The 27,430-nt window shown below is 39.3% G+C and overlaps 1 protein-coding gene across 4 annotated transcripts in view; it reads left to right on the top strand.

Moving 5' to 3' along the window:
- Positions 1-485: 485 nt before the first annotated feature.
- The window catches only part of frya (furry homolog a (Drosophila)), a 53,382-nt gene continuing 26,437 nt past the window's right edge, over positions 486-27,430 (top strand). Inside the window, exons 1-12 of one of the 4 annotated variants that reach the window (XM_053320445.1) lie at positions 486-594; positions 15,595-15,794; positions 21,293-21,346; positions 23,180-23,319; positions 23,459-23,549; positions 23,686-23,765; positions 23,864-23,944; positions 24,964-25,132; positions 25,518-25,610; positions 25,706-25,804; positions 26,482-26,583; positions 26,917-27,020. In XM_053320445.1, the coding sequence (XP_053176420.1) occupies positions 15,675-15,794; positions 21,293-21,346; positions 23,180-23,319; positions 23,459-23,549; positions 23,686-23,765; positions 23,864-23,944; positions 24,964-25,132; positions 25,518-25,610; positions 25,706-25,804; positions 26,482-26,583; positions 26,917-27,020 (1,133 nt within the window). In that variant the 5' untranslated portion in view covers positions 486-594; positions 15,595-15,674. Of the gene's footprint in view, positions 595-5,287; positions 6,418-10,074; positions 10,398-15,594; positions 15,795-21,292; positions 21,347-23,179; positions 23,320-23,458; positions 23,550-23,685; positions 23,766-23,863; positions 23,945-24,963; positions 25,133-25,517; positions 25,611-25,705; positions 25,805-26,481; positions 26,584-26,916; positions 27,021-27,430 lie in introns of those variants that run through there. The other 3 variants (XM_053320446.1, XR_008321479.1, XM_053320444.1) reach the window with 3 other exon arrangements.

Below are 27,430 nucleotides of genomic sequence, written 5' to 3'. Positions count from 1 at the left end.
GCACATTTGTTAAAATATGTCTGTAATAGCCTACATTTACCTATATATGCATTTGAAATAAACTTGATCTATAATCTATTTATTTGATTTTTTATGATTTTAAGCGACATATTGTACATTGTACTTCTTTTAATTCCTTTATTATACGACTTGTTCCAAGAAAATGTGTTTACGTTTTCGTGGAGGCCATAGAGAAACTGGCCTCATCAATCTTCATGCTCTTTCTAACCCAAAGAGTTGCTGCATTATCCTGCTATCGGATCTATTCTGTGCTATATTACTGATATTGTGATATTAGTGAATAGACTTTGACCATCGGGCAGCAGATGTGTTTCATAGAGGCAGGCATGGCCCGAGGCCAGGTCATCATGCAGATTGAAGAAAGCCTACAACATGCATGCGTTTCATTATTCAGCAGGACATGAGCAGGGTGGCTGCGGGGGGCGGAGTCAGTCTCTACAGAGCTGATGGAGGGAGACAGAGAGGGAAAAGTGTCTCTGAACAAGTGGAGTGTCTGGAGGGACTCTGCAACTTGGACTCTCATCTCAAATGGAGATGGAGCAACCAAAATAACGGCACCTGCTGCAGTCGAAGGTATTTATCGCCTTTCCAAATGTTGGCTGGAACTTTCTTTGCTCTTCCAGGAATTAATCTTTAAGTAGCCTACACAAACGGTAGTCTTGTTGTCCAGCCAGAAACAGCTAACCCAACTTGTGTTTCTATGTGTTTCTCTGGCTTTTCGGTAACATGTGGCCTATCTCAACCTGGAAAAATCAATGTAGATATTTTCCTCAACAGTTGGGAGTTGTGGTGTTATAATTAAAACCGAGCGTTTAAGGTCAATTAACACTGTGGCCAAATGTCGCAGCAACATTTGTTTTCCCACTCGTGTATTGTTATGTACTGTAGGTTTGAAAGAGAAGCACATTTATTTACATGCACAAGTTTCAAAGTCCATTTGTGTGACAAACGCGGGCTCAAAGCGAAAGTAACGATGGTCTTGAAGCAGTACTTAATAAGTTAATGGTCTATCCTGAATGGAATAACACATGGGGTAGATAACGTTTCATTACCAACATGAAAGAAAACGTTGTGTTGATTTTGTTAAGACTAAATAGCATGTTCAATTTAACAGTCATTGTCTACCTCCACCTTAAAAAGAAATAACATGTTTACAGTGTGTTCCTGTGAGTTATCTTTCCTAGCTGTCCAAAACATGCAGCTCATATGAAATGTGGAGGTTTTACTTTCCTCTTTCCTCCTCTAAGTAGTATTAATGAAGTACAATTTTGAGGTACTTGTACTCTACTGGAGTATTTCCATTTGATGCTACGTTGTTCCACTACATTTCAGAGAGAAATATTGTTCTTTCTTCTCCACTACAGTTAACTGACTGTTTTATTTACTTGAATGGATAACATGACAAACTTTTAAAACACAATATATTTGTTTGACATCTTACTGAAAGCAGTGTGTAGTTGGGGTCATATTTCAGATGTCTGTGAGTAACAGCTCCACCAAATAGTGATTTTTAATCTATTTTTATTCTCTAATATATTTCACCAAACATGAAAGAAAAAGTCCAAAAAATGAAAACAGATTTGTATATCAGAACTTTGTTTTTCCTTCTTTCCTCTTTCATTAATCATCTCACAACCCACTGTGCCCATGATGTACAGTCTGCTCACCTCATGCATGCAGGGATAGGCTCCAGGGTCCTTCTGACCTTTGATGGATGTTTATGTTGCTTGGTCTTATTATTTCTGTTGTTGGAGCAACATTATTTTCCTCTTTTTGTTCACCTCACTATATAAAACAGTGTTAAAGCTCTTTGTGTGTTCAGTGAATCTACACAATAAAAGAAAAAATGAATTTCAATTAAGAAAAGCATAAGTGAAACATGTTGTAGGTACAACAAAGTCATAACAATTTAAATTTAAATTTCTGCCAACTGAAATAAAAAAGCAGTCTCATTAGAATAGCATGATGCAAAATTCAAGAAATGCTCCATCATGCATGTATTTGTTACTCAGTCAAATATTAGAACAGTGTCTTTTTGAGTTTTACTACAGATCTGTAATTTCAAGAACATCACTGGGTCAATTTTTTTGCATAAATGAGATTCTCAATGTCTGACTTGCAGATTTATAAATAAGGATCTTACCTTCACACTGCTCACAGATTTAGAAGAGACATTTGTTTTGTTTGGTACTACTGCAAAACAAATAGAAGAAATAGTTTGTGTAGTAGCGCTCCATAAATAACGTAGACTTGAATTGACTTGACATTATTGACACAGACCCAGTGAAACTCAGAACTCCAGAACAGGGAAATGTTTATGCATGTTAATGTGAACCGAAAGTGTCTCTCACATAAAAGCTATTGTCAATATTATCAATATCTGCACACTGTAAAATGTTCTTCCTGTCAAGTAGGGTAATCTCTTAAAACTCATTCCTACTTGAACCATCAAAAATGACAATAAATATATTTTTAAAGACAGTTTCAACTTGAACCCTCACTCATGAAAGAGGCTGTTCATGCCTGTAGGCAAATTGATATAATGAAGGTTTTAATGACTCAACCGAGTATGTCTATCCTTTTTTATATTTATGATCCCCCGCTGAGTTACTCAGATGAATCCCTGGGCTTATCCACCTGGCAAAAAGACTGAGTCAATAATAAATAAATAATGTAAATTAGTATGCATGGCATGTCACACTGGCTTTGCCTAAACTCTCAAATATATCTATTAGGACCAATCAATACTGTACGTATTTTTTCCCCAGATGTAAGGCATTCCTGTTGCAATGCCTAAGAACATAATCACCTCACTGCAACTGGATATGCACAGTATTCACCTCACCTGAGGCCACAGTGGGTACAAGTGTTCGGTATGAGGCCCCTCCCTCCCTGGGTTGATAACAGGCCATCAGAGGAGGTAACAGGTGCAGTTTGTGGACTTGTTTGCAGCCCTTGAATGGTCCTTTTGTGTGTTGACCTTACCCAGAACTAGAATAGTGTAGAGAATAGGTGACCCGTTGAATAATTACTCACTCTGAATGGTGTCCAGAGTGAGTGGTTTTTTTTTGCCTGTAGGGTGGTTGAATTAAATGTTCATGTTGATCTTCAAAGTTTACATTTCCAATAGATAAGTCAAAAATGCCAGTGGGCTGTCTGACCTGTAAAAATTGTGGTATTAACTCCCGTCACTTTGCATTCAAGAGATTTGTAAATATTTAATCATCTCTGTGTTGCTTTATTTAGCTTCTTTTCTGAGTGTCTGAAGAAATGAGCAGCAGAGTCATACATACACTGATATTTCATCACTCTAAGTTGACAAGTGTGTTATGTAACAGTCGTAGATATGCAGCTTTAGTTCCCACAGTGCCCCGTGTGTTTGTCTACTTGTTGCATCTGTGTGCTATTCAAGAGTCCATGAGCATAGCAGGAATTAACCTTCAGCTGGTTTGTGCTAACATTGGGGCCTGATATCTATCAATTATTCATCGTGTTCTGCTCTGCCTGTGCTAATCTAAATGTGTCTCACCATGGAAACAGCCTTCTGTCTCCGCTGGAGGGTGTTGGTTTCATTGGCCGTTCTGACTCCAACCTCGTTTCTCAGTCCAGGCAGTCCTGCTCCACATTCTGACATATGCCATAAAACAATCCCAGGACAGTTTTACAGTTTATTTTAGATCTGATTTGATGTCATGTCAGCTTGTCATTGCTTCAGTTGGTTTTGAGACTTGACAAAACTTTATGTGGAAGTTTATTATTGTAGTTTGTTTTTTCTTCCCTGAGTTATAGGTTGTTGATCATGTATTTCATTGTGGTATTTTTGTATTCAATTTCATTCATATACAAAGCTCATCGTCTACAGAGTGCTTTGATGCTAAACCTGTAAGTTTTTATAGTATAATATTAACCATTGTTAAATTATATGCAAAAGTTTGTTCATTTAGCTCAAACATTCCATTATTGACAGATATATTTGGACATTTTAGACAAAATCATTGTCACTAGTTATTTTCAGGTTATGTCCAACTTATTGTTGGCTGTTCCTGCTATAGTTTGTCAGAGTTCCATCAGTCCCAGATTTATTGGTCAATAGATGGAAGGACCAACTATTATTGGTCAAAATATAGACCAAATGACACCTACTTGTATTTACTTCAGCTACTGAATGATGATCATCTGTCTAGTGGTTTCATGTTGTCAGGTTGCAAGTTTGCTTGAGCTAAATTCAGGTCAGACTCAGCAAGCAAGTAACTGCAAACATTGAGTGTGAATGTTTATGTGTAAACTGCTGGGAAGTACTCTGGTGCTCATATATAAGTTAACAGAGCCAAAAGTAAACATTATGATATCAACTGTGAAAGTGAGCTGACCCCATGGCATTACTTGGCATTATACTTCAATTGAACACTAGAGGGCACACCTTTACTATAATATCCTTAACCACTTCATGTCATTTACAGTAATACTGCATTACAAGACGCTAGCCTCTGTCTTTCTTAAGTACTTAACGTTTTATTTGAAATTGTATACAGAGGAATAGAGAGAGGATAGGAGCATCACGTAACCTGTGGTTAAAGATGAAAACTATTTCTAATAAAAGGTAACGTTTGAACCTAAATCCAGACTAATTTGTAACTTAGACTAGAGTGGAAGAAGGCAGGTGGGACTTGATTTAATAAGTCTTTAATGCTAATCAGCATTTTTGTGTATGTTTCCCTCCATATAAATATATGTTTCTATGTGTGTATTATTAAATAATTTGATTTTTTCCCTACTGTTGGCCTTCAAGTCCTTCAACCCCAAACATAAAACATGTCTTCCGATGTTTTGAAGACATTTATGGGCTTTGTTTGCTATTTAGAATGACAACATAATGATCCTTGTCCCAAAGGATGCTTTCAAGTAGGTCAGGACCAGACTCATGGGTAATTGTAATTCACCTTTTTTAATCTACCCTTTTCCTTTGACAGGTGGATGAAAAGTGAAATTACTGCTTGTTACCAGGGCTTCCTGCTGTGCAGGTATTCTCTGTGACACAGTTCAGCCCTGTTTGTTCAGTCTACTGGGAAGTTAGACATGTTAAGGTGTGATGTGTGACATTTTAATGATGGCCACATTGTTTTGTACCGCAACACACATCCTTGAAAAAACGTGTTGATGGCATGAAAGAAGTGTATAGGCTGATTGTTCCATGCTGTTACTGTGGTTTCTCACTAAAACAGAAAACGCCTTAACTAAACGTACGTACACATGGTGTTTGTATTGCTGATGTAGGTCAGACTTGGAAAAACTGGTTCATGTGGTAGGTGTGTCCAGTTACTGTTCACTTCAGTAGTTGAAAAAGACTTATTAGAGCATGCTGTGTAAACGTTGCTGTGGATTTATGTTCTACTTATTACTTTACTGTAGTTGATGGTTTCACATTAGCCATACACTTCAGGAAATAACACAGTTGGAAGACTACTGGGCCTCAACTCAGATGACTGGATCTAGAACAAAGTGCTAATGGGCAGATGTTGTGTACTGAGCTGCTGGAACCAGTAAGGAGCTCCTGCAATGCATCTGGATGAATTCTTCTGTCAAAGATCTCGGACTATGAAGAGGACTCATTGCGCAACTTTTAAATATTCTTATTTATGCTGGTAATGAAAGCTCAGTAATTTAATAATTAAATTTGCTTAAATTGGCTTAGTCCATCTTATTGGGAAATTAACACTATCAGGGGAAAACATGTTTATTTAGACTTTAATGTGTAGTCTCCAAAACAAATACGGGATATTTATTCAGGAATGCCTCGTGGGCATAAAGTAGGCGGGGATGTTGTAGCTGTCAGAGCTGCCTCTCTTTCCCTCTCCCTCCCTCTTTACTCATGGCTTTGCCTCTCTCTTCTCTGCCTCTTGCTTTTTAGCTGAAAAGAGGAGGGACTGTCTAAGTAATCCAATACCTGTCCAATTCATGAATGTTACTGTAACTTACTGAACTGCCCTGACAAGTGCAGGGGTTAAAACACATTAGCAGACTGAAGCTGACAGCTCTGGCTGCATCTCTGCACAGCAGAAATCTGCTGCTCCACCACAAGAAAGAAGTTTGTAAGGAAGGAACAGGAAGAGACAAATTGAACACTACATTTAAAAAAAAGAGAAAAACCTGGCACAGCTTCAAATGACTCTTTTGGAAGAATGATAGAAGTAGCTGTGGGCTCGCTGCCATCCAACATGTCTTCAGAGGAGAGTGCTATGAGAGACATGGCTGAGATTGAGACGGATTGCTCTGAGGGACTGGATGAGGTTGTTCTGGGGCACATTGCCAGATTACCTCTGGATCCATTCCCACCCAGGGACTTCAGAGGGAAGTTTAAAAAGATGCGCCACAAGAAGAGGCCCACCATTCTTGAAAGTAGGTACTGCTTTGACTCTTTGAAGTAATTGCCTCAAGAATTCAGTTGTGAATCTGTGAGATTTTTTAAAATTATCATTGAAAACATACAGCAGAGGCAGTAGCAGCAGATTGATCCTGGACACTTTTCATCCACCACTGCCATCACTTTGTGAAATGCCTCACTTCACCATTGTATTTGTCGTATCTACCTAGGAATCTGATGACTTGTTAATAATGTACTCAGACAGTGGGAGAGTGCATTACATAATTTTGGACATCATGTAGTTGAGGTCATATAGTCTCTTCACTTTCCAAAATTACTTTCCTCCTTGCGTCTTGGGGAAAAGGAAACAGTGTAATAAGAAGATCAGAATACACGAGCAAAAGAGAGGAAAACATAGAAACGAAGCGCACCAGGGGCAGAGAATAAGAGTAGTCTGAGCTTGATACCACAAAGATAGCTCAACTGAACAGACATACCTCACATTCCTCACCTTCATCAGAGCTTGATAATGCTTTTAAAAAGTGCTTAATTTGTCAGAGCTGTTGTCCACATACAGCAAAGCCTGATTAAGGAAAAATGTTTCCAATAATTGTTGTGAATTGTTGTGTAGGATGTGTTTCAGAATTATTTATCTCATTCACATGTTGCTTTGAGACTAAACATGACTGCCCGTGTGCTGCCAATAAACAGACCTTAAAATGTGGTAATTATGAGAGTGTTACTGAAGTAGCTCCCTCCAAGTTCCTAAGCAGCAGCACAGATCCTATCCAGTACGCCAGCAGACTTTCAGTGTTTTACATCTAAATGTTTGGCAGCAGTTACTCTTGACAAGTTTAGAGACATCCAGATAGGGTGTTATGCCGTAAACACTATATTTAGGTTTCTGCAGAATGGCAGGAGTTGAGATATTTTCATGACTATTGGATGTGTCGTGACACAAACATGCAGTTGTCGTTTCTGGCATGTTCATTGCATATTCTTCTGATCTGCTTTGACAGTATATATATCTGTTTTAAATGAGTGCATAGTTTGTTTCATCTCTGTCTTCTACAGTCAGCTCCAGTCTCCGAGAGACAGTCCTTTAGACAAGTTATTACTGCTTCTAAAATGATATGAAGCACAGCTTGTCAGGACAGGTGAGGTTCATAAACTTCATATCTTCACTGTTATGGTTTTGTGATATTTTTGTAATGAGAAGGATGAGCCAGTGAATAGTTTGGGGATCTATGTTGTTATTTTGGACTTATACTACTTTTCATATTTTATTATCAAAAAGAATATTAACTACATTTGGTGTTTTTGTGCCTCTTTTATTTTCACTATCTTACTTGAGACATTGGGAAGTCTGAGGTGTGTCCATTGGTCCGCCTTTACTTAGACTTTTCCTGTTTAGCAGCCTTGTTGAAAAAAACCCTAAAATGATTCAACGGGGGAATTACATAACTGTTTGCCCTTCGGAGGGCCTCTTACTGGACATGTCAGACTGACCAGATTATAGTTGATGGATAAGTGAGGGAAGTGAACCATTTGGGCTGATCACTGTTACCAGTAATGAAGTTCTGTTTCTGTGACCATAATAGGCCAAGTGATTCCCCACAATTAAGCCAATTTTGCTCCAATTAGACACATGTTTGACTCAATATTACATCAGTCTGAAAGCAGCATGAACTGCAAAAACTGCCACATTATATGAGAACAGTTTAGTTTCAAATGGAGTAATGTTTGAGTGTACAGTTTGTGTTTTTACACACAGGATTATGCAGCACAGCCTCTGTAAGATACTGTTATTTGTACATTGTATTGTACTAGACTGAATATGGCAATTACTTTAGGGTGAAGAGATATTTGCTTATAGGGAAATCATACTGGGCATGTCCGAAGATTGAGACTGAATAACAACCAAAGCCACTGTAATTGTTTACTTTCTCTGTTTAATAAAGCAATTTTCCATATGCTAAGATGTTCATTCTTGAATACAGAATGAGACTTATTCCTATCACTAGTAGGGACTTACCCCTGTAAAATGTCTTGTCTTTGCGATAGTTGTAATGGTGATGAGAGTGATATGTTTGATATCAAGTCCATCAGTTTGTGAATTCACTTGTGGTCCTTCCCCTTTAATGCAGATTACATATGCAGTATTTGTATAACCAGCAGAACAGCTCTGCAAAGTACACATTATCACTGGTCATGGTCTTCTCTTAATGTAAAAGCTGTATTCCCTGGAGTGTTCATCTGTTGCAGTCCGACTAAATGAATCAATTGTTGTTACTGAAAAACACAACACCCATAAATGATGACACAAAGGGACAACAGCTCTTTTTGCAAAGTGGTTTATTGACAAAAATAAAAACACAGTCACTGCTGTGGGAAAGAGGGCGGGACCATACATGAATAAGCTGTAGACTGTGTTAGAGTGCACAAAACCAAAAATATTTCCTGTATGACTAAATGACTTACGTCACTGCTACATGAACAGCGAGACAGTGCTGTTTGGGTGTAAAGTCCTCAGAAATGTGTGTTTACCAAACACTGTCTGTGACCAGTGATGGCTTCTCCATCATAGAGTGTTACGTAATGAAGGTCAAGTGGCTGTCGCTTGATGGACACACAGAGTTCTGATAGGATTACACTAAGAGCGATGAGAGGCAGCAGAGGAAGGGGGATTGGAGGATGTGTTTTATAGTCCATATGGCTGAAGACATGCATCTTTTTAAAATGTATATGTAAGTGTTGTTAGGATTAGGATTAGACGCTCAGAAAAGGCAACTGGACAGTTTAAATCTAATGTATTTTACTTATTGTATGGGAAGAATAATGTGATGGCACTATGAGAAGACAACTAGTCAATTCTACTATTTGACTTCATATTATAGACATCTCAAGATTTATTTCAAGATTTTATGGGCTGATCATGCTGATGAAGTGTTTTGTATCACTTTTCTCTGCCTTTCTGTTTTCTGTTCACATCACAATATTGAGATAATAGTGTATATGTAATATATTGTGTATGTATAGTATATCATAATATGTACATATTGCCTAGCACTACTGTTGGTCATACTGAACAATATGCTGGAAATGTCAAATAGAGCTCTGGAGACCACTGTGTATCATTTGACCCTTTTTTCATTAAACATTGAATCATTTTACTGAAAAAATGATGTCCATACTAATAATTAGTTGCAGCCTTAACAAGAAAAAAATCATTTAAAAAAACTAAAGAACTTGGCAATATTTGACTAACCTTTTTATTCAACAATTGTTTAAAGTTGCTATTGTAAAGAAGTAAATGACAGTCAGCCCCTTGCACCTGTGTAGATGCCCCTGTGTGTTCAGTTAATCCCAGCTGCTTACTGATCACTTTAGTGTCTTCTTTCCTCTGGTCTCACAGATGTTGTAATGTGTCATACATCCCGCGTTCTCCATCTCATCTGTCAGTCGTGCCAGCCTGTCAGATGCTCTCAGTCATGCTGAAAGACGCACAAGCCCAACACTGTCATCGTTATCAGGCCCTGCATGCAGACAAACAGTAGTTATTATTAACTGCGCTGTGCTAAGAGGATTGCTTCCTGCACTCTCAGCCTCTGCGCAGTTATTTAAAGGGAGCTTGCATTGCCGCCCACTGCCTGCCACAGCTTTACAGAGAGAGAGAGAGAGATAGAGAGAGATGTTGAGAGAGTGTGGAGGTAGCAGAGGCAGGGAGGGAGAGAGAGAGGGCTGTTAGCCAAGGACAGGACACAAGAGACGGGGTAGAGCTGTGCTCGTGTGTTTTCTCAGGGTCTCGTCAGCACAACGGCATTGTGTGCGTCACAGAGAGGTGACAGCAGGCGCTACCTGCTGGTCCCAGCTCAGCTGCTGCTGCTGCTGCTACTGGAGGGAAACCACAACTAGAGGGGGGACACTCAACAGGAAGCTGCAGCCATGGCCAGCCAGCAGGACTCAGGCTTCTTTGAAATCAGCATCAAATCCCTGCTGAAATCATGGAGCGGCAGTGAGTAGTAGTTTGTCTCTCTTGTTGTTGTTGTGCTCAACTGACAGAGCTGACTAACTGACTGAGGCTGCAGCTCTACGGGAAATCTGACTTTTTAGCCTCTTTTTCCTGTTGTGGTCCATGACAGGGACGTGCTGTTGCTTGTTGCCGATTGAGCCGAGCGTGATTTTATAGTTTAGCTTGCCAGTTTTTTGCAAACGTGGGATTATTATACTTTTAGCAACAGAGCATCACACTTCCAAAATGTTTTATGGTGTCTCATAGCAACAGCCAGGAACATGCAGTAACTTGGACTTCCTCCAAGTATCTAGTAAGAGCTACTAACTAAGAAGTCGGTCATTGTACACAGTCACCATCATACAGTAACATCACCTAGATTCAGTAACATGTTTATGTTCTGCTGATGGTGGTGGTGATTCAGCATGTCATTGTTGATGCTTCTGTTTAAATTGAAGCCTTATTTTAGTTTAGACTGTGAGTCTGACTGAGTCTAAATAGATGTTATTAAGTGCCAGGACACAGTAATAGGATTAGTGGAGGTTCAGCTTGGTTGCATGTTTTGTCCAGAGGTAACGGCTTCACTGCTTTCCATCAGGCCCATGAGGGTGAGACTGGATGCCTTCCTGTTTCTGATCATGGCATAATTCTGTTTTAAGATATGAGAGGTGGACTTAAAAGAATAAAGTAAAAAACTAAATAAAAAAATGTCTGCACCGTTACAAAGCACTTGTGGTATAGATTACCTTCTAAACCCCTTTACAAGCATTATCTGCCATGTACAAATGTTTAAAAATCGAAAGGGAGAAATGGGTAGCAAGTCAGCGTACCCCTCTCCCTCCTCCCCTCCCCCCAGATAGTGTGATAGCTTGTGTGTATTTATTGAATGTGGATGTAAAGAGATACCGTAGAACATGCTGTCCTTGTCTACACATTCAACATTGAGCCATCTACTGATGATGTTGCATAATCCTCACAGTGGGTCACTTTGCTGATAAAGGCACAGGCAGTCATTGTACTATATCTGCAGCCATCCACGGCTCTGCATTTAACATTTTCATTAAATATGTGATCTCCTAATCTCATCTCTCTCATATCTCCCATTTACATGTTATGTAATGAATCACAAGATGACACAGAAACAGAACCGAATGAAAACTAATGTAAAAACACTGGGGTGTTGGGCCTTAAAAATCTGATATGATGCTGCTGAATATTAAAGAAAAAAATTGATTTATCGCTTTCATTGTTGATTATGAGAAATGATCTGTTTGAATTACTGCCCTGATCCAACATATTTCCCTGCTGTATATTTATTACTATTTGTCCTGTGACCACAAGGTAAACAAAGCCAAGGCCCATCAGGTACTGGTCTCTTACAAGTCAGTTTGCCAAGCTCTAATAAAACAGTGACAACCAGCAGCACAGAACTGGCATTGTGAGTCAGCGGAGTCAGGTCTGGTGTTCAAATTGCCTGAAGGCCGGTCCACTGTCAGCCAATCAGAGCAGGGGATGAGTTGCAGCGTGCAGAGCACATCGGTGCTCTTCTAATGAGTACTCAAACATATTGTTGAGTTTTATGTTATGAAATGCAAGTATGCAGAATTTATTTGAAGCTTTTTGTATTGAATTGTTCATTTTTATGTATTCTTCTGTTGTGTATCTGTTATATTTGACCACATTCTTTATAATTCAACCAAGATTGCAGTGCATTACTTATGCTCAGAAGGTATACATAGACAAATCCACTTGTGTTCAGCTGGAAGAGACAGATGCAGGCGTTTTAACAAGGACTTATATAAATGGACTGAAATGCTCTATCACAGCAGGCAGCAGTTCTCAGCATGATGTCAGCTCACTAAAACAGGGCTGATGGTCAATAGTTTGAGACCAACATTTTAATCTGCTTTTCTCAGAGGTCTGTAATCACTCTCTCACTCTCTCTACTCTCCCCATTTTTTTTTGAGACACTCAAACTGTGAACTTGTGATAATGTATTAGTATCAGGATAATACTCCATTGGCTCCAGTTGTTGCCTCCTCTTTTGATAAGCAGTTCAGCAAAAATAGTTGAAATTCAACTCCTAATAGTCTTCCAGATAAATGAGGAGAGATTTGCAGCTGTTAATTTTTTAATTAATTGTAGACATGATATAGTTTGCACAAAAATCAGTGCTACTTTTTTAGCAGTTTAAGTCATACATTTAATGTAATGTTTAAAGATGTTTTCCCTTTCTCCTTGTAAGATGGAAATATAGCTAGTTGGGCACATCTAGATATTTGACATAAAAATGTATGACCCAAAACAGCCGACAAAAGGTTTCGACTTATTACATAACATGACTTAAACTTTCTTATTAACATTAACCTTCAGTGGAGCGTCTACGGTAAGAACAGTGTTCCTTTTATACTCAGTCTGGGAGAGTAATATGTTAATACTGTACAGCGGTGTGGGTAAGTATTACATGGTCATGTTAGGCCCTGACAGAGTGTACATTGCCCACTACTTGCTCACAGAAATGCATTGTCAATGATTCTCACAGCAGCTGGACAAAGTGCTCCCAGAGGTCTATGTTGACACTGGAATTTCTGGCCCAGTCAAGGAGGTCAGCAGTATCTAAATATCCACCCACTCTGTTCACAAACGACTGCTAAAGTGGTTGTTTACTCAGTGGGACAGTCTCTATCGATGCATGTAGGGAACTACTTTCTTTGCGCATGCGTATATGTGCGTGCATATGTGTATGTGTGCGTGTGTGTGTGTGTGTGTGTGAGAGAGAGACACTTGTTAGCTTGTTTGTATTGTCCTCTAGGGAGCACCACCATGCTCAGTTTGTTTTCAGCATGGCGATGATGTAATGCACACTGTGCCCAAGCCCCTTTTTCGTTTGTCTTCGTTCGCTCAGAGCAAGAGAAAGTGCTTGATATGCACACTAGTTGCTTTCTTCACCTCACATCTCATAACATGGCAGCGTTTAGTGCAAATGAGATGTCCATCAAACATGCTATACTATGTTCACTGAATCAAATTGGTTTGCATCCAGACTCTCTGTTGCTGAAGAGTTATCTAAAATTCAGACTGTTGGTTTTCCTTAATAAGCATTATGCTCAAAGATTTTAACTTGCTTAAGAGTCAAGCTGCCTCCGTTCAATTTAAAGGGAGTGGGCTAAAGCAGTGTCTGATTAAGAATTGTGTTTACACTGGTGGTATGTACCTCGTGCTTTAGGATCACAGAGGTGGAGGAAAGGGGAGGGCTGCTCTGTCAGTATAGTGTGTACCCCGGGATAAATATAGTCACACAACTATGCCACCATAGCATGTTGGACCTCATCACTGTGCTTTGCCTTAGCTAAAAATTCCTGCCTGACCTTCACTCTTGGAAGCCACTGGTTGGTCACAAGGCTAGAGGAAGCCATAGCAGAAGGGAGCTCAGGGAGGGAGAGGGAAAGAGAGAGAGGGAGAGACTAGAGACTGCGTGGTCTCCTGTACCAAACACTACTCCCACTTTTTAAAACACACCCGCTGTTGGCTCTTTATGCCATGGAAATTATGCCCAGGAGGACAGAGCCAGCTGACACACAAGACATGGACATTAGTGGATTTTACTAGCAAGCATTTGTCTTAATTCAGGACAACCCTGGATACTATATCCTCCTTCCCCACTATGGATGGGACGGCTGTGTGCTGGAGTAAGGCCAGCGTCATCAGCTTCATCAAGGGCCTGGGTAGGTGCCGAGTTATGAATGAGAGAAGCATGTTCTGAAAGCCATACGAGATCTTCACACATGCCGGGCATTCCTTGAAAGATATGTTTCTGTAGTACCATAAAATCCTGGTAACACAGTGTTTCTCTCTTATGCAGCTTTGCCAGAGCTGTATACTATCACAGTATAAAAAAATGCAGATTAGAAGTATGCTCAACTCCATTTTTTCTGCTCTGCACAACAGATTTGTATAATCTCTATTCCACATTCACCTGTGTGATTCAGCAATGTTTGCTTACAGTTTCCTTTAACCGACAGTAAAGTGGTAATAGTTTTGAGTAAAACAGTTTAGGCAACTCATTAGAGCTGTTTTCATCCCATGGACTTTTGATCTGTGAGAAAATTGATGTTTCTGCTTTTGGTCCCTCTTTTGGCAGACTATAGACGCCATTAAATTAAATTAGCAGTTATCTGATTCCTCTGTTTAACTTGTGCTGTTGCATTTTGGTGTGTCTCAACTTGATGAACATAAATGGCTTCAATGTCAGTGTTCATACTGCCTTTAGGTATCCTGATTAAACTAGCTTTCTTCTGCAGTCTCTGATGTTGATCTATAATTTAACACAAAGGAATCAAAACTAAAGTGCTGACCACAAAGTCTGGTGTTTGAGAGATGTAATGTGTGTCTGACACAGGGCAGGCTGTACTTCAACTTTGCTGCTGCCTTTGTGAATTTCTGTCCTGTCATTTATCCTGTCACTCACACATACAGTACACACACACACACACACACACACACACACACAGAGAAAGAGAGAGAGTCCAGAAGCTGAAGTAAATGTGCCTCTCATTGTCAAGCAGTAACTCTTTTCTGTCTTTCCAGAAACCTCTCTGAATATTTTACACATCTGATTTATGGCAGTTTGTGAGGTGGACATGCAGTTAGAGGTTGTAGAGATTCCAGCTAAATTAAAATTTTCACTGCTCTAATGAGATGTTTGTATGCAGTTCTTTACTATATTTAGCAGTGTTTTTTTTGTCCGGAGGCAGCAGAGTGTAACACTGAGGTAAATTTTAACTTGTGAGTTAGTTCATGCGGTTTTATGGCCTCAGCGAAGCCATCCGTAATTAAACGTGGGCCACATCACAACACTGGCTGAAGGATGGTCACATGCACAAGATTTTTGCTTCCCTCAAAGGGCAATGACATCCTTGGTACGAAATGAAAACACCAGCTGCTGGCCATGGTGTTTTAATTTCCACATGCGCGCTGTGCACTGTAGCAGTAGGAAAGAAAGAGCAGACTCAGGGCAAGCCGGTGCCCTTTGGACAATCTCCCTCAGGAATGTTCAACATGTTGGGAACTTTATGTCCATGTTTGGAAACTTCTCAGTAGATCTGTGGCTGATCCTGTCCCACTCATTTGTGCTTGAAATGGCAATGTTTTACTTGACAAAATTGTTTCCCATCTCATGTTTCTTTTGTTGCTTCTGCAGCTTCGCCCGTGGGGAACGGATACAGTAAACCCCCCATCCCTCCAGTCTGCTGTCCTCAGGGAGAGAAGGGTCCTCCAGCCATGATGCCCATCAGCATCGACCCAGAGAGCAAGCCGGGCGAGTACGTCCTCAAGAGCCTATTCGCCAACTTCACCACCATGTCTGAGCGCAAGATCTGCATCATCATGGCTGAGCCGCTGGTGAGTCAGCAGAGTGGCTGAAGGGTTACTTTGGTTTCTCTTTTTAAAGATTTGTGGGGATTGTTGAGTGCCTATTACTATAAAATATAAGAAAAAAGCAAAAATTGCAGCTGGTATTATTAGGTCAATATGAGGTGTTCCATAAAAGTGGCTTGCAATCTTTTTTGATCATCACCACTTAATATACAACCGTATCTACTAGCTCCTTGTCAAAGGAAGGTTATCTGTCATTTGTGAGCAGTTCAAAGAGGCATATTTACAGAACAGTATTTAATTATACAGTGAGAAAAAAGCTAATATTTGAAAAATTTTAAAAAGACAACAAACATTGTGTTATATAGAGTTGAGGTTTTTTTCTTTCTTTTTTTTCTTATTTTCTGACTCGTTAATCACTTTGTGACCTCTAGTGGAAGTCTTGAACCTGAGGTTGTGAACCACTCTAACAAGGTCAGACAGGAAGCTCGACACACAGACCCACAATAACTGGTTTGACAGCAATGAATTGCAAACACTGGTGGAAGAGGTATGCAGATCCTTCCTAGTACTCCAATAGAAGTAAACATAATATAAAATATTGTTAAATAAAAGCTAAAATGTACTTAACAAATCAAAAATTCCTTATTCTGCAGAAAATAGCCCCTGAGAACTTAAATATATTATTATATATGACATAATTAGATTGGTATTACTGACACATTACTACAAGACAAGTTCTGCTGTGCAAACTTGTATTAATTGTTTCACACAATGCATTTTGGTTATTTTTTTTTCTTTTTAGAGATATTGGATCATCTTACTATTTGGGGTCTATAAGAAGTTTAGGGGGGAAATGTCTCTTTGGTGGAACTGATAAAGAACTCATAGACATGTAAAAGGGGTGCTCCCTTGCTCACACAAGTAAAGCATCATAAATATAGTTTATGATATTTTGTTGTTTTAATTTTTTTTATCTGACAACAAGCTGGTAAAAATAGGGGAGAAAAGCACTAGTTTCTGTAGTAGTAGTGGAGTAGAAGTAGAAGGAGGCGTTAAATGGAAAAAAAATAAGGTCCATAACTGAAGTGCAGTTACCTCTATTGTTGGGAGCCCAAAAAGACAAAAAGTGTCACCAGAATGAATTTATGGTTTTTGTGACAACTGACAGCCTGACTCCTACTAATGACTTCCTTAGTAATTTTAACTTCACAGAGATATATTACTGTCAAGGTCTTTGGTATGCAACTGAGTCTCAGTCACTAAAGAGGAGACGTTAAGTACCTTGTCATGTTTAATTGCTGTCAGCTGAAGGTGTGTTTTTGTGTGTGTGAATCACCAGCTCCATCTGAAACAAAACATGGAATAACGTGCTGTAATAACCCCAGGGAAGAGTTATAGTCACCTACTGTATTCTTTTAAAATTTTGAACCACAGAACTGATGGAGACAAAACATGTTTCATTACATTAGCAGCTGTTAAGACCGAAATCCAAAATCCATTTTATGAACAGTTGTACTACTTCCAGTGAGTCCTGGCTACGTATCTGAACACCATGGCAATTATGAAAATAAGGACATAATTGGCTGTCAGGGATTCACTCAAATTAAGCTTTGTAAGATAGAAAAATTGAATGAAATGTTACAATTTGTGTAATTAACTATCAAAATAGGAGTTCTGGGTTTTTGTGATTGATCTCCTTACTGGAAAAGGTCACTTCCCTGCTCAGTAGAGTGGACTGATCAACTCGCATTGGATTGAAACAAAGAAAAATAATCACAACTCGAAATAATACACATTTTGTCTCTCCAGCTTTTACATTTGAGAATTTTCTCAAACGTAAAGCTAGATTTTAAAAACTCAGTTCAATACACTCTGCAGTTTTATTAAAATCCTCATCATTTGTTTGGGAAAGCACCAGTACATCTGCCTTAAGGAGGTTTAGGTTATTCATTCACATATTTAAAGTCTGTTCTACATCTGAAACAGTAATTTCAATAATCAATTGGTTGATAAACAGAAAGCGTGTGCTCCAACCATTTATTAAGATTTCCTGCTTTTCTTGTCTTATGTGATAATGATCTGGGAGTTTTCGACTGTTGGGACAAAACAAGCAGCCAGCCCCGGCCTTTCGATATTGTAACAGTCATTTCAGCTATTTTCTGACATTTAATCAATTAATGAATAGTTCATTAATTGTGAATATAATTGGTAAATCAGTCTATAACTAGTGCAGTGCCTGTGCAAAATCTCTTTTTTGCATGTGTTTTTACTACAAAGTAGCCTGGGTTTCAACCTTTTTTTTGAGGGTCTGAATTGCATTTCACATTTTAGCTGCCAAAGCTCCGTTGCCTTCTCTAAAGCCCAATTTCCACCTGGTCCGTCAGCGGCATTTCTATTTTTGACGGAGCCATTTCTAAATCGCGTCTACAGAGCAGATTGCACCAGACAGGAAGTCTGACACATAATCAGCATAATAAAACTTGTGTCTTTCAAAATAAAACAACCCGTGCTGCCTCCCGATTGTATTTCAGCAACAAACACGAATCAGACAGATGAAGACACCATCTAGCTATGTAGCCTACTGACACATGGTATAAGCACAAAAATCAAATACAATTACCAAATTAACTAAATTTGAGCAAGTTAACAAAATCTGGCCTTTTAGTTGTGCTGCTACTACAGTAATTGCGGTAGCCTAAAGGCACTTGTTCAGATTTAATTAGGCTACCGCAATTACTGTATTTACAGTGCAACTTTATTTTAAAGGCAGATTTCTCTCTCAGAGCTCCGCTGCCGTGATACGCCCAGTGTGAGTTGACTTCGGGTAGAGGGCGGAGCAAAACTGTGGCGCTGACGGACTCGGTGGAAATCCCGGGTAACTCTGATCCTGCGCTGTGCTCAGTGTGCTGTGTGAAGTCCAATTTCCACCGGGCGCGTCTCAGCAGCGCCCCAGCAGCATCCCAGCAGCACTATCAATCCGCAGCATTTCTATTTTTGACGGAGCTGTTTCTAAATCGTGACAAGCTCAACAGAGCAGATTGCACCAGACAGGAAGTCAGACACAGAATAGGCATAATTTATTTTTTTCAAAATAAAACAACGTTCCGCGCCACTGACGGACCCGGTGGAAATCCCAGGTGAGAGAGGGAGTGGCCAGCAGCTAGAGCGACAGTAACAAATGTGTGCTTCTTTTACCCATATATTTATCTATATCTTTTACATTTCTTATCCAAACAACATCAAACTTGGCACTGCACTTACTCGTGCCCGTAGCAAGACACCCGTCACGTTTGAAATCAATCAGATAAACGGTTTGAGAGATATGCGAATAACAGACAGACAGACAGACGTTCCTGTCATTTATAGATAGATGAAAATAATTGCAGCTCTGGCCTATTTGGAACTGACTGTTAAGCCTCCCTCTCTAACTATTGTTTCCTGCCCATGTCTGTATATATTGACAAAAATACTGACTAATGAGGAAATAATGGAAAATTAGATGAGACAAGACAAAGGCAGCCATTAAGAGGAGTTTTTGCCCAGTCAGGGTTGAAGCTGATCGTTGAGGCAAACAACAGCTGTCATAAATAATTCTGTTGACAGGCAGACGGGAAGAGTCTGTGTGCGTTAATGCAGGCACTACTCACCACCTGCTCCAAGGACCACATTAGTATCTTACAAGTACTACTGAAAGTCAACTATAAATGACTGATCCACTTTACTAAGAAAAGTCTCTCACTCCAACTAAAATACTTTCTGCAGTAGTCACCATACCTTTTGCATTATGTGCTAAGGCAGCATTACATTATTTACTACATATAGTCCCCCTTCCATGTGGTTTGAACAGGTCTGATATACTATGACTTTACTTAGGGTCTTATATCAATGAGTCTGCTGTAGACTGCTGTCTCCAGTTTTAGAGGCAGTGATTTATGGGAAGCTGTTAGTCACCGGCCTTGGTCTGCAGGGAAGTGATAATTACCACAGGGAAAGTGTGCAGCCCCTCGTTTTAATGTGCCTCTCTCCAGAGGACTGCAGGGAGGATGTCTCTCTCTTTTGTTTTTCCTCTCAGTGGAAAACTGATTGAGTAATTTGTTTTAACCCTGCCTTGAAGATATTGGCACACAGTTGTCCACCCTGCTCATCCTCATTGTCACAAATTGTATTTTTACAGAATGTGTCATGTTCAGTGATTTATAGTCAATATTAATCAAATACAGACCAAACTAAAAAAAAAAGGTCTATATTTTTCTATAATTTAGGGACCGAATGCATGACATCAAACCTACAAAAATTCACCTCCAAGAAATGCTGTTTGTATTTCTGATGATTAAATACAATTGCTGCTGTATCACCACACAGGGTAACGAAATCCTTTAAAGCCCCACAGTGTAAGAGCCACCGATTTTTCTGTCACTCTAGCACAGATGGGCTCCTCAGATGCAATTGTTTTTGCCCAAAAACTAAAAGGTTCATCAAAGGCTTAGCTAGCGTTCCAGCTGCAAGCAGGAGAGTGGCATTACCATCAGCCCACGCAATGTCAGTGTCAGACAAGTCAGACAGTTAAATGTTTTAGATTAATCATCAAGTAAGTGATGTCGCCAACAAGACAGCAGGGATGTATCTGGACACACAAAAGGTCAAATAAAGCAGTTTCTTTAATGTGTTAAGCATATACCTGTAGATATAAACACGCTCCAGCTGATGCTAGACTTATACTAAATATTTGATATCAGACAGTTTTTTCATCACCAAAGTGATGCTGCTTCTCCCCAAAAGCTGCATGTAGTATCTGCAATATAAAACAGCAATGAAGCTTTTGTAATAATATTCAAAATGACTCTTGAATTTGTTTTCAACATAGCGCAGAAGATTATAATATGTTTCCCAATGCTGAAACTCTTCAAGTTGCTTGTTTTATTTGAAATATCATTTAAAACCCAAAGATATTCACTGTTAGAGGAGAAATAAAACATGACATTCTCATATTTAGGTTACTGGGTGCTAGAAAATGTTTGGCATTTATGTACTGAGTTAGAGATTAATTTTGCGACTAATTGATGAATAAACAAATAGTTTCAGCTCTGCAGGCAGTGCAGCATTTTTATGACTCCATCTTGGTTAACAGCTCGTAATATTTCAGTTCTTTCAGCCTACATAAGATGTGTCAGTGTGAAATGATTTGGTACAGCTACCAAGAAACTATCCGCAGAACAGAGAAGAGCATGTTGAGCCTTAATCCCCCACAGAGGCCTTTATCACAGATGATAGAAGACTGTAATAATGGGAGCCGTCATGAATGTCCCATTTTTAATATCGGACCCAGCCTGCTCATGCCATCCAAGCATCAGACTGATTGATGGCTCTCTCATTAGCAGGGCTGTAATGGATCCCTGTTCAAAAATACTTCACACACTCTTCAGACAGCATGGATGAAGTTATGAGCTTCATCCATAAACTTCAGAGAACTTTGCTAGTTAGAATCCCTGTGAAAATAACCCATTTTTTTCTTTGTTTTGCAGGAAAAGCCATTAACAAAGTCACTGCAGAGGGGAGAAGATCCTCAGTTTGACCAAGTAAGTACTGTGAAGCCCAGGATATTTTTTTCATTGAAAAGTGGGGTGTGTCTTATACACCGGTGTGTCCTATTCACCAGCAAAATACAGAGAGAGGTTGGATCTTGATCTGAATATACTGTAGGTATGTAAAGGGCCATCCACACTAAGAACAATAACTATATTTATAAAGATAACGATGTGAGCGTCCACACTTATGAACTATAATTTTCTATTAACAGCTATGTAAAGCATGCACGCACTTCAGCTGTGTCTGCAGCTAATTAAAATAGGTAGTCTAAATATGACTGGTTACTGCTGTATGTTGTACAGAAAAATAAAAAATAAAGCCTGGCCTGTTCACCGGCAGGTGCTGATTCAGTGTGTTTTAGTATTTACAGACCAAACTGACATTGTGCTGTGGCAACGACACACAGTATGATCACACATCTGAAGAATAAAAGATTCACTAACTTTGTTGTTTTTCTATTGGATGGAACAGAGGAGGATGCTTTGTGTGACTCTGGGACTGACACAGAGTCCGGGTACAGTGTGCTTGTTGAGACTTACTGTGACTTGGGCGCAATATTTGCGCACAGCTAAAGATCTGATGAAGAGTTTTTGGGACTCGAGTAAGCACACAGCTACACACTCTATCAAATGTGTAAAGTTACTGTGTTCTTTTAAAAGGTTTAATTGAAACTCAGCCTAAACCGAACCCAGTCTGAGTTAATAGCCTATACCAGTCCAGTTGAGTTAAGCAAATCATTACCGGGCCATTAACCATTGACCCTACACATAGATTCAGGTGTCATATTTGTGTTTTAATTATGTTTCTAATAAGTGTAAATTGAGAAAGTTAAGTATAAACATATGTATTTATAAATGAATAGTTATTAGTGCCGTCAAATAAACCAGTCTTTTATAGAAACGTGTTTTTCCCAGCATGAGACCCCCCAAAAGAGACTGCGTCTTATACACCATTTTTCACCATTTTCATACACCATTTTTTACGGTATTTTGAAATAGATCTGGTTTACAAAGAAATCTTATTTTTGTATGTGCATATTAGTTTGTATCTCCACATTTTTCTTAGATTTGATATAAAAGGCTAGCGTGTTTCTCCTCTCAGTATGAGCACACAGGCAAGTCAATTTTCACATCTTGAATACTGTGTGATGCACTGTAACATGAAAAGGCTGATGGGTGAAAGGCCTGCTCACATCCAAAAAGGTCTTTCAGAGCCAGTCAAGGGCAGGAGTGTTTACCTTGTGAGCTGGCACTGACTCTGTGCTAGGTGTGTCTAGCAGGTTTGTGGCTCTGCAGAGAAGGCTCTTTCACAGCCACAGGGGTGTGTTTGTGCTGCTGCGTGAGGCCATTCAGCAGCCACACAGAGCCAGGATTCTTCTCCAGCCTCGTGCTGAATGAAGGGTTCGCTGTGTTCCCCGGCACAACCAGACTCTCCTCCCTTCCTGTGTGCCCAGCCCGGCCTGGCCAGCCCGTTCCTTCCTTTCCCTCTCCCTCCCCCAAGACTGATGAAGACAGCCCCATGGGCACCTTGTCTTTCCACACAGTCCCAGTGTCGGCCAGCTAACCACTCACTCTCATCCCTCTACCTTAATGTACCATTGGATTTCACTCAAAAGATGCTTCATATTATCTAACCCCTTTCTTTTTTTTTACAAGCATAAGAAAACTTACAGTAAATGTTAATGAATGCTTGTGTGCTGCTGTATTTTTATTGAAATTGCTGTACAAATAAACAAAGGAAACCCTGATTGTTATCACTTTCTCTGGTATGTTAACTGCCAAATGCAAACATTCATTAGTGCAATGTATGTTTTGTTCTTTCAGTTGATAAGCTCCATGAGTTCTTTGGCTGAGTACTGTCTCCCCTCCATCCTGCGCACTTTGTTTGACTGGTACAAAAGACAAAATGGACTAGAGGAAGAGTTGCACGAGTACCGGCCAAGAGCCAACACCAAGTCCAAAAAGTAAGAATCATTAAATGAATTTCTTCATGCAACAATGTGTCACCAATAGAAAACTGTGAAGAAACAAAATGTGAAACTCACTTTTGTATGATCATAGCAAACCTGCTGCTTTTGTTTTTTTTTTTCCTTTTTCTAACAGTGATGAGCAGCAGAGAGATTTTCTACTTGAAAGGAGGGATTTGGCCATTGACTTCATCTTCTCTCTTGTACTTATAGAAGTTTTGAAACAGGTGACTCAACTCTCACAAAATTACTCTATGATATAAAACTCACTTGTTTGAGTTTTTCCGTTGGGTGCTTTTTGGATGATTATGTTGTTTTTGAACATTCATTATCCTGCTATTGTGTCTCCTGATTCTTAACTAGATGCTGCTCCACCCAGTCCTTGACAGCTTGGTCAATGAAGTCATTAACTTAGCCTTTAAGCACTTTAGATACAAAGAGGGGTAAGTTATTTTCCAGCACGGTTCCTTCCTTCTTTCCTAATTTTTAAAAGTTTTTAAAAAAGATTTACTTTTCTTTCTCTTGTGTTTTTTTCTCACAGGTATCATGGTCCTAACACTGGCAACATGCACACTGTAGCAGACCTCTATGCTGAAGTCATAGGAGTATTGGCCCAATCCAAGTAATGTTGAAATAATGACTGCACTATGATAATGATAATAATAATAATAATAATAATAATAATAATTCAGTTAACAAAGATGGAAATGCAGTATAATAATATTACTGAATGTTACTGTTTTCTTCCTTCTTTCCATCCATTTCCTTTGGCTGTTAAATCTTTATTGGTGTCATGCCACATCATGATAGTGTGTTGCCATCTCTAATGCCTTGCTGCAAAAGATTCCCCTGTTCAAGAGACTGGAACATACTGTAGGGACGACACACTTTTGGACAGGTCCTCTTCACACCAAACTAGGACTGGAAATTGATGTCTGTTTATTTGAAGTTTTCAGATCATTGCAGCAGGGAACAAACCCTTAAAATAGAGATATGGTTGGTGAGCACACTGCATACCTACTATCCAAAGTGTGCTCTGCTTAATTTCCTGTAGGAGACACTTTACTAAAGGCTTTTACAGATATTTTTTGCTTTCCTCTGATGTTAGAAAACTCAAAGGTCAAGAGTTTCAGTGTAAACAAAAATGATTCTGATAAATCTCATTGTTGTATTTGGAGTATCTTCAGAGAGATTGTTTCTTTTTTTGATACAGTTCATATTTGCAGTTCACTGTTTCCGTAGATATAATTAACAAGCAGTTCGTCCTCTCATGCAACAAAATGCAGAAACAGCTGTATTCAGTTTTTGCAAGCACAGTAATAGCCACCAGGGAAGAGGTTAAGATACGCTCATATGAGCTCTCATGATGAATTATCTTCTAAATTTAGACCGACTGAAAAATCCCATCTCTGGTTCAATTTGGGCAGGGGATCAGGTGCTAGAGGAGGAGTTCATCTTGGGACGCAGACTTGTAGTCTGAATATAGGAGATGATATTTTTGGGGGGCATGCTCCCTGAATATGTTGTCACTGTATGGATATGCGTCACGTCTCAGTAGAGGAAACTTTTTGTGGAAGTGCTGATTTGGGATTTGTCTGAGTGTCTTTATATAGAATCTCATTTAGTTTTTTTTTTCCTTAGGTTTCCTGCTGTGAAGAAGAAGTTTATGACTGAGCTAAAGGAGCTGCGGCAGAAAGAGCAGAGTCCATATGTAGTCCAGAGTACTATTAGCCTCATCATGGGGGTCAAGTTCTTCCGAATTAAGATGTATCCCGTCGAGGATTTTGAAGCCTCTTTCCAGTTCATGCAGGTACAACAGACTTCAAATGGCTTGCAAATGACTGTCATTAACCAGCTTTATACTTTATCTGCCCTCATCTCAGTTAAGATTAGAAGCTATATTCTATAGTTTCATGCCATATTTTCTTCAATTTATTGATTTTTGTTTGAATGTTATCTTTACAAAACATTCTAAACTGTCAAGGCTCATTTCACCAATATGTCAGATGTCAGGATTTTTTCGACCATGACTGTGTTTTTTATTCCCACGCAGTTTAAAGTTTAAGTTTAAATTTGACTATACAGTATCAGGTGTGTTTACTTCTTAGGTGAGTTTCTTAATACTCTCCTCATATATAGAAAGTGATATTAGTTGTTTTTGTGAATTAAGCCATTTGACATTCTCTTTTACGCAGGAATGTGCTCACTACTTCCTAGAAGTCAAAGACAAGGACATCAAGCATGCCTTGGCTGGTCTCTTTGTTGAGATCTTGGTTCCTGTTGCAGCAGTAAGTTTTACCACATACATTAAAAAATATTTTTGGTTTCATGGGGAAAAAATGGTACTTGTCTTGTCATGTGACTGTGTGTGATGTTCTTGTAGGCCGTGAAGAATGAGGTGAACGTTCCCTGCCTGAGGAACTTTGTGGACAGTTTGTACGACACAACCCTGGACTTATCCTCCAGAAAGAAGCACTCACTGGTCAGTTATCCTCTAGAAAACACAACTGACACAGAATGTAGTGCCTGTTTGTGTTTTCCACCTCCATTTTCAGCCTGACACCCTTTGCTGCATGTTTAGATAGCCTGGATGCCTGTGGTCTCTGTGAATCTTCAAGCATTTCAAGGTCACTCTTGCGTAATGTTCTCTTGCAACATCAGTGTCCTCACTAGAAATAAATTATGAAGGAAGACAGGCAGCCTTTCAAAGCATGAAAAGGGAAGTGCACTAGGTATAAGCATATGTGTGTCTTCAATAAAGCATTACACCACAGCACTTTATACTGAGATGGAAAGACAATAATCCTTATGGAACAGTAACTTGCTCTTACAGAATGTCTAGACTCCTCTCAGGCAGCGATTATGCTTGACAGACACATTTTATGAATGATGCATCATCAGCAGAAAGCATTACAAAAGGAGAAAACATAACTTTGTCTTCAAAAGAAACTGGTTTACATATGAAATAACACTTATGCAGATTTCTTTGCAGATAATTCACAGTTCCTTAAATTATGCTCTCAAAAGACAACCTCAATCATGAAATGTGGAAACTAGAAATGTTCAGCCTGTTTTCTCAGCCAGTTTGAAGCTATTTTAACAATGCCATGATGTATGATAAACAATGATAAATCTGAACATTTGCTGTTCTCTACACAGGCCTTTTACCCACTGGTGACGTGCCTGCTGTGTGTCAGCCAGAAACAGTTCTTCCTCAACAGATGGCATGTCTTCCTTAACAACTGCCTCTCAAACCTGAAGGTAATGTAATGTGGAAAGCAGCAGTCAGTAACTCAGATCACAGTAGCCTTTGTTTAGGACATATGTAGATTCATAAAGATTGGTTGTCTTACATAATATCTGATATCTGAACGGTGTACTTAAGGCTTAAGGCAATAATTTTCCTAACTGTCCTCATCAGCATTAAATTTATTATACAAGCATAGTGTGATTACACTAATGATATCTTCGGTGTTCTTATTATATTATAGCCAACCAAAAAAACTGATTTGTCACATTTAAGTTCAAAGTTGGCTGCAAAGGTTTTGTGCTTCTGTTGTTGACTTGTCTACTATTAATGTACATTTATTACAGAGTAGAGACCCTAAAATGGCACGCGTTGCACTGGAGTCCCTTTATCGTCTGTTGTGGGTCTACATGATCAGAATCAAGTGTGAGAGCAACACTGCAACACAGGGGTAAGTAGTTTAAATTCTTATCTACCTTCTTGACATGGTGAGCGCAGCCCAACATGTCCCAGTCTTATTTTTATAGATAGATATCTTTACTGGGGATGTTCATTTCAAGGGAAACAAAACATCTCCCTTTATAAACTGTAAGAAACACACTGATAAAGCCCATGGTCAACACCTGAAAACATTTTATGGCTTAAGGGAAGAACAGGGAAGTTATTTTAAGCAGAAATTTAACACCAAACCTCCCTTCCTTGTTATTGATTTTATTGGTGTTTGGAAAAGAGGAATGCTTTGCTTTCTGTGTACAAGAGTACAGGCCTGGGGTCAGGCCTGCAGCAGATTGTCAGTGCTGGTGGCCCACAGGTTTATCAGCAGCTTACAGACATGATTATGAGCCTTGAGCCCACTTGAGG

This window comes from Scomber japonicus, chromosome 6 (genome assembly GCF_027409825.1).
Source record: "Scomber japonicus isolate fScoJap1 chromosome 6, fScoJap1.pri, whole genome shotgun sequence".
Lineage (NCBI taxonomy): Eukaryota > Metazoa > Chordata > Actinopteri > Scombriformes > Scombridae > Scomber > Scomber japonicus.
This window is presented reverse-complemented; position numbering and strand designations above follow the sequence as displayed.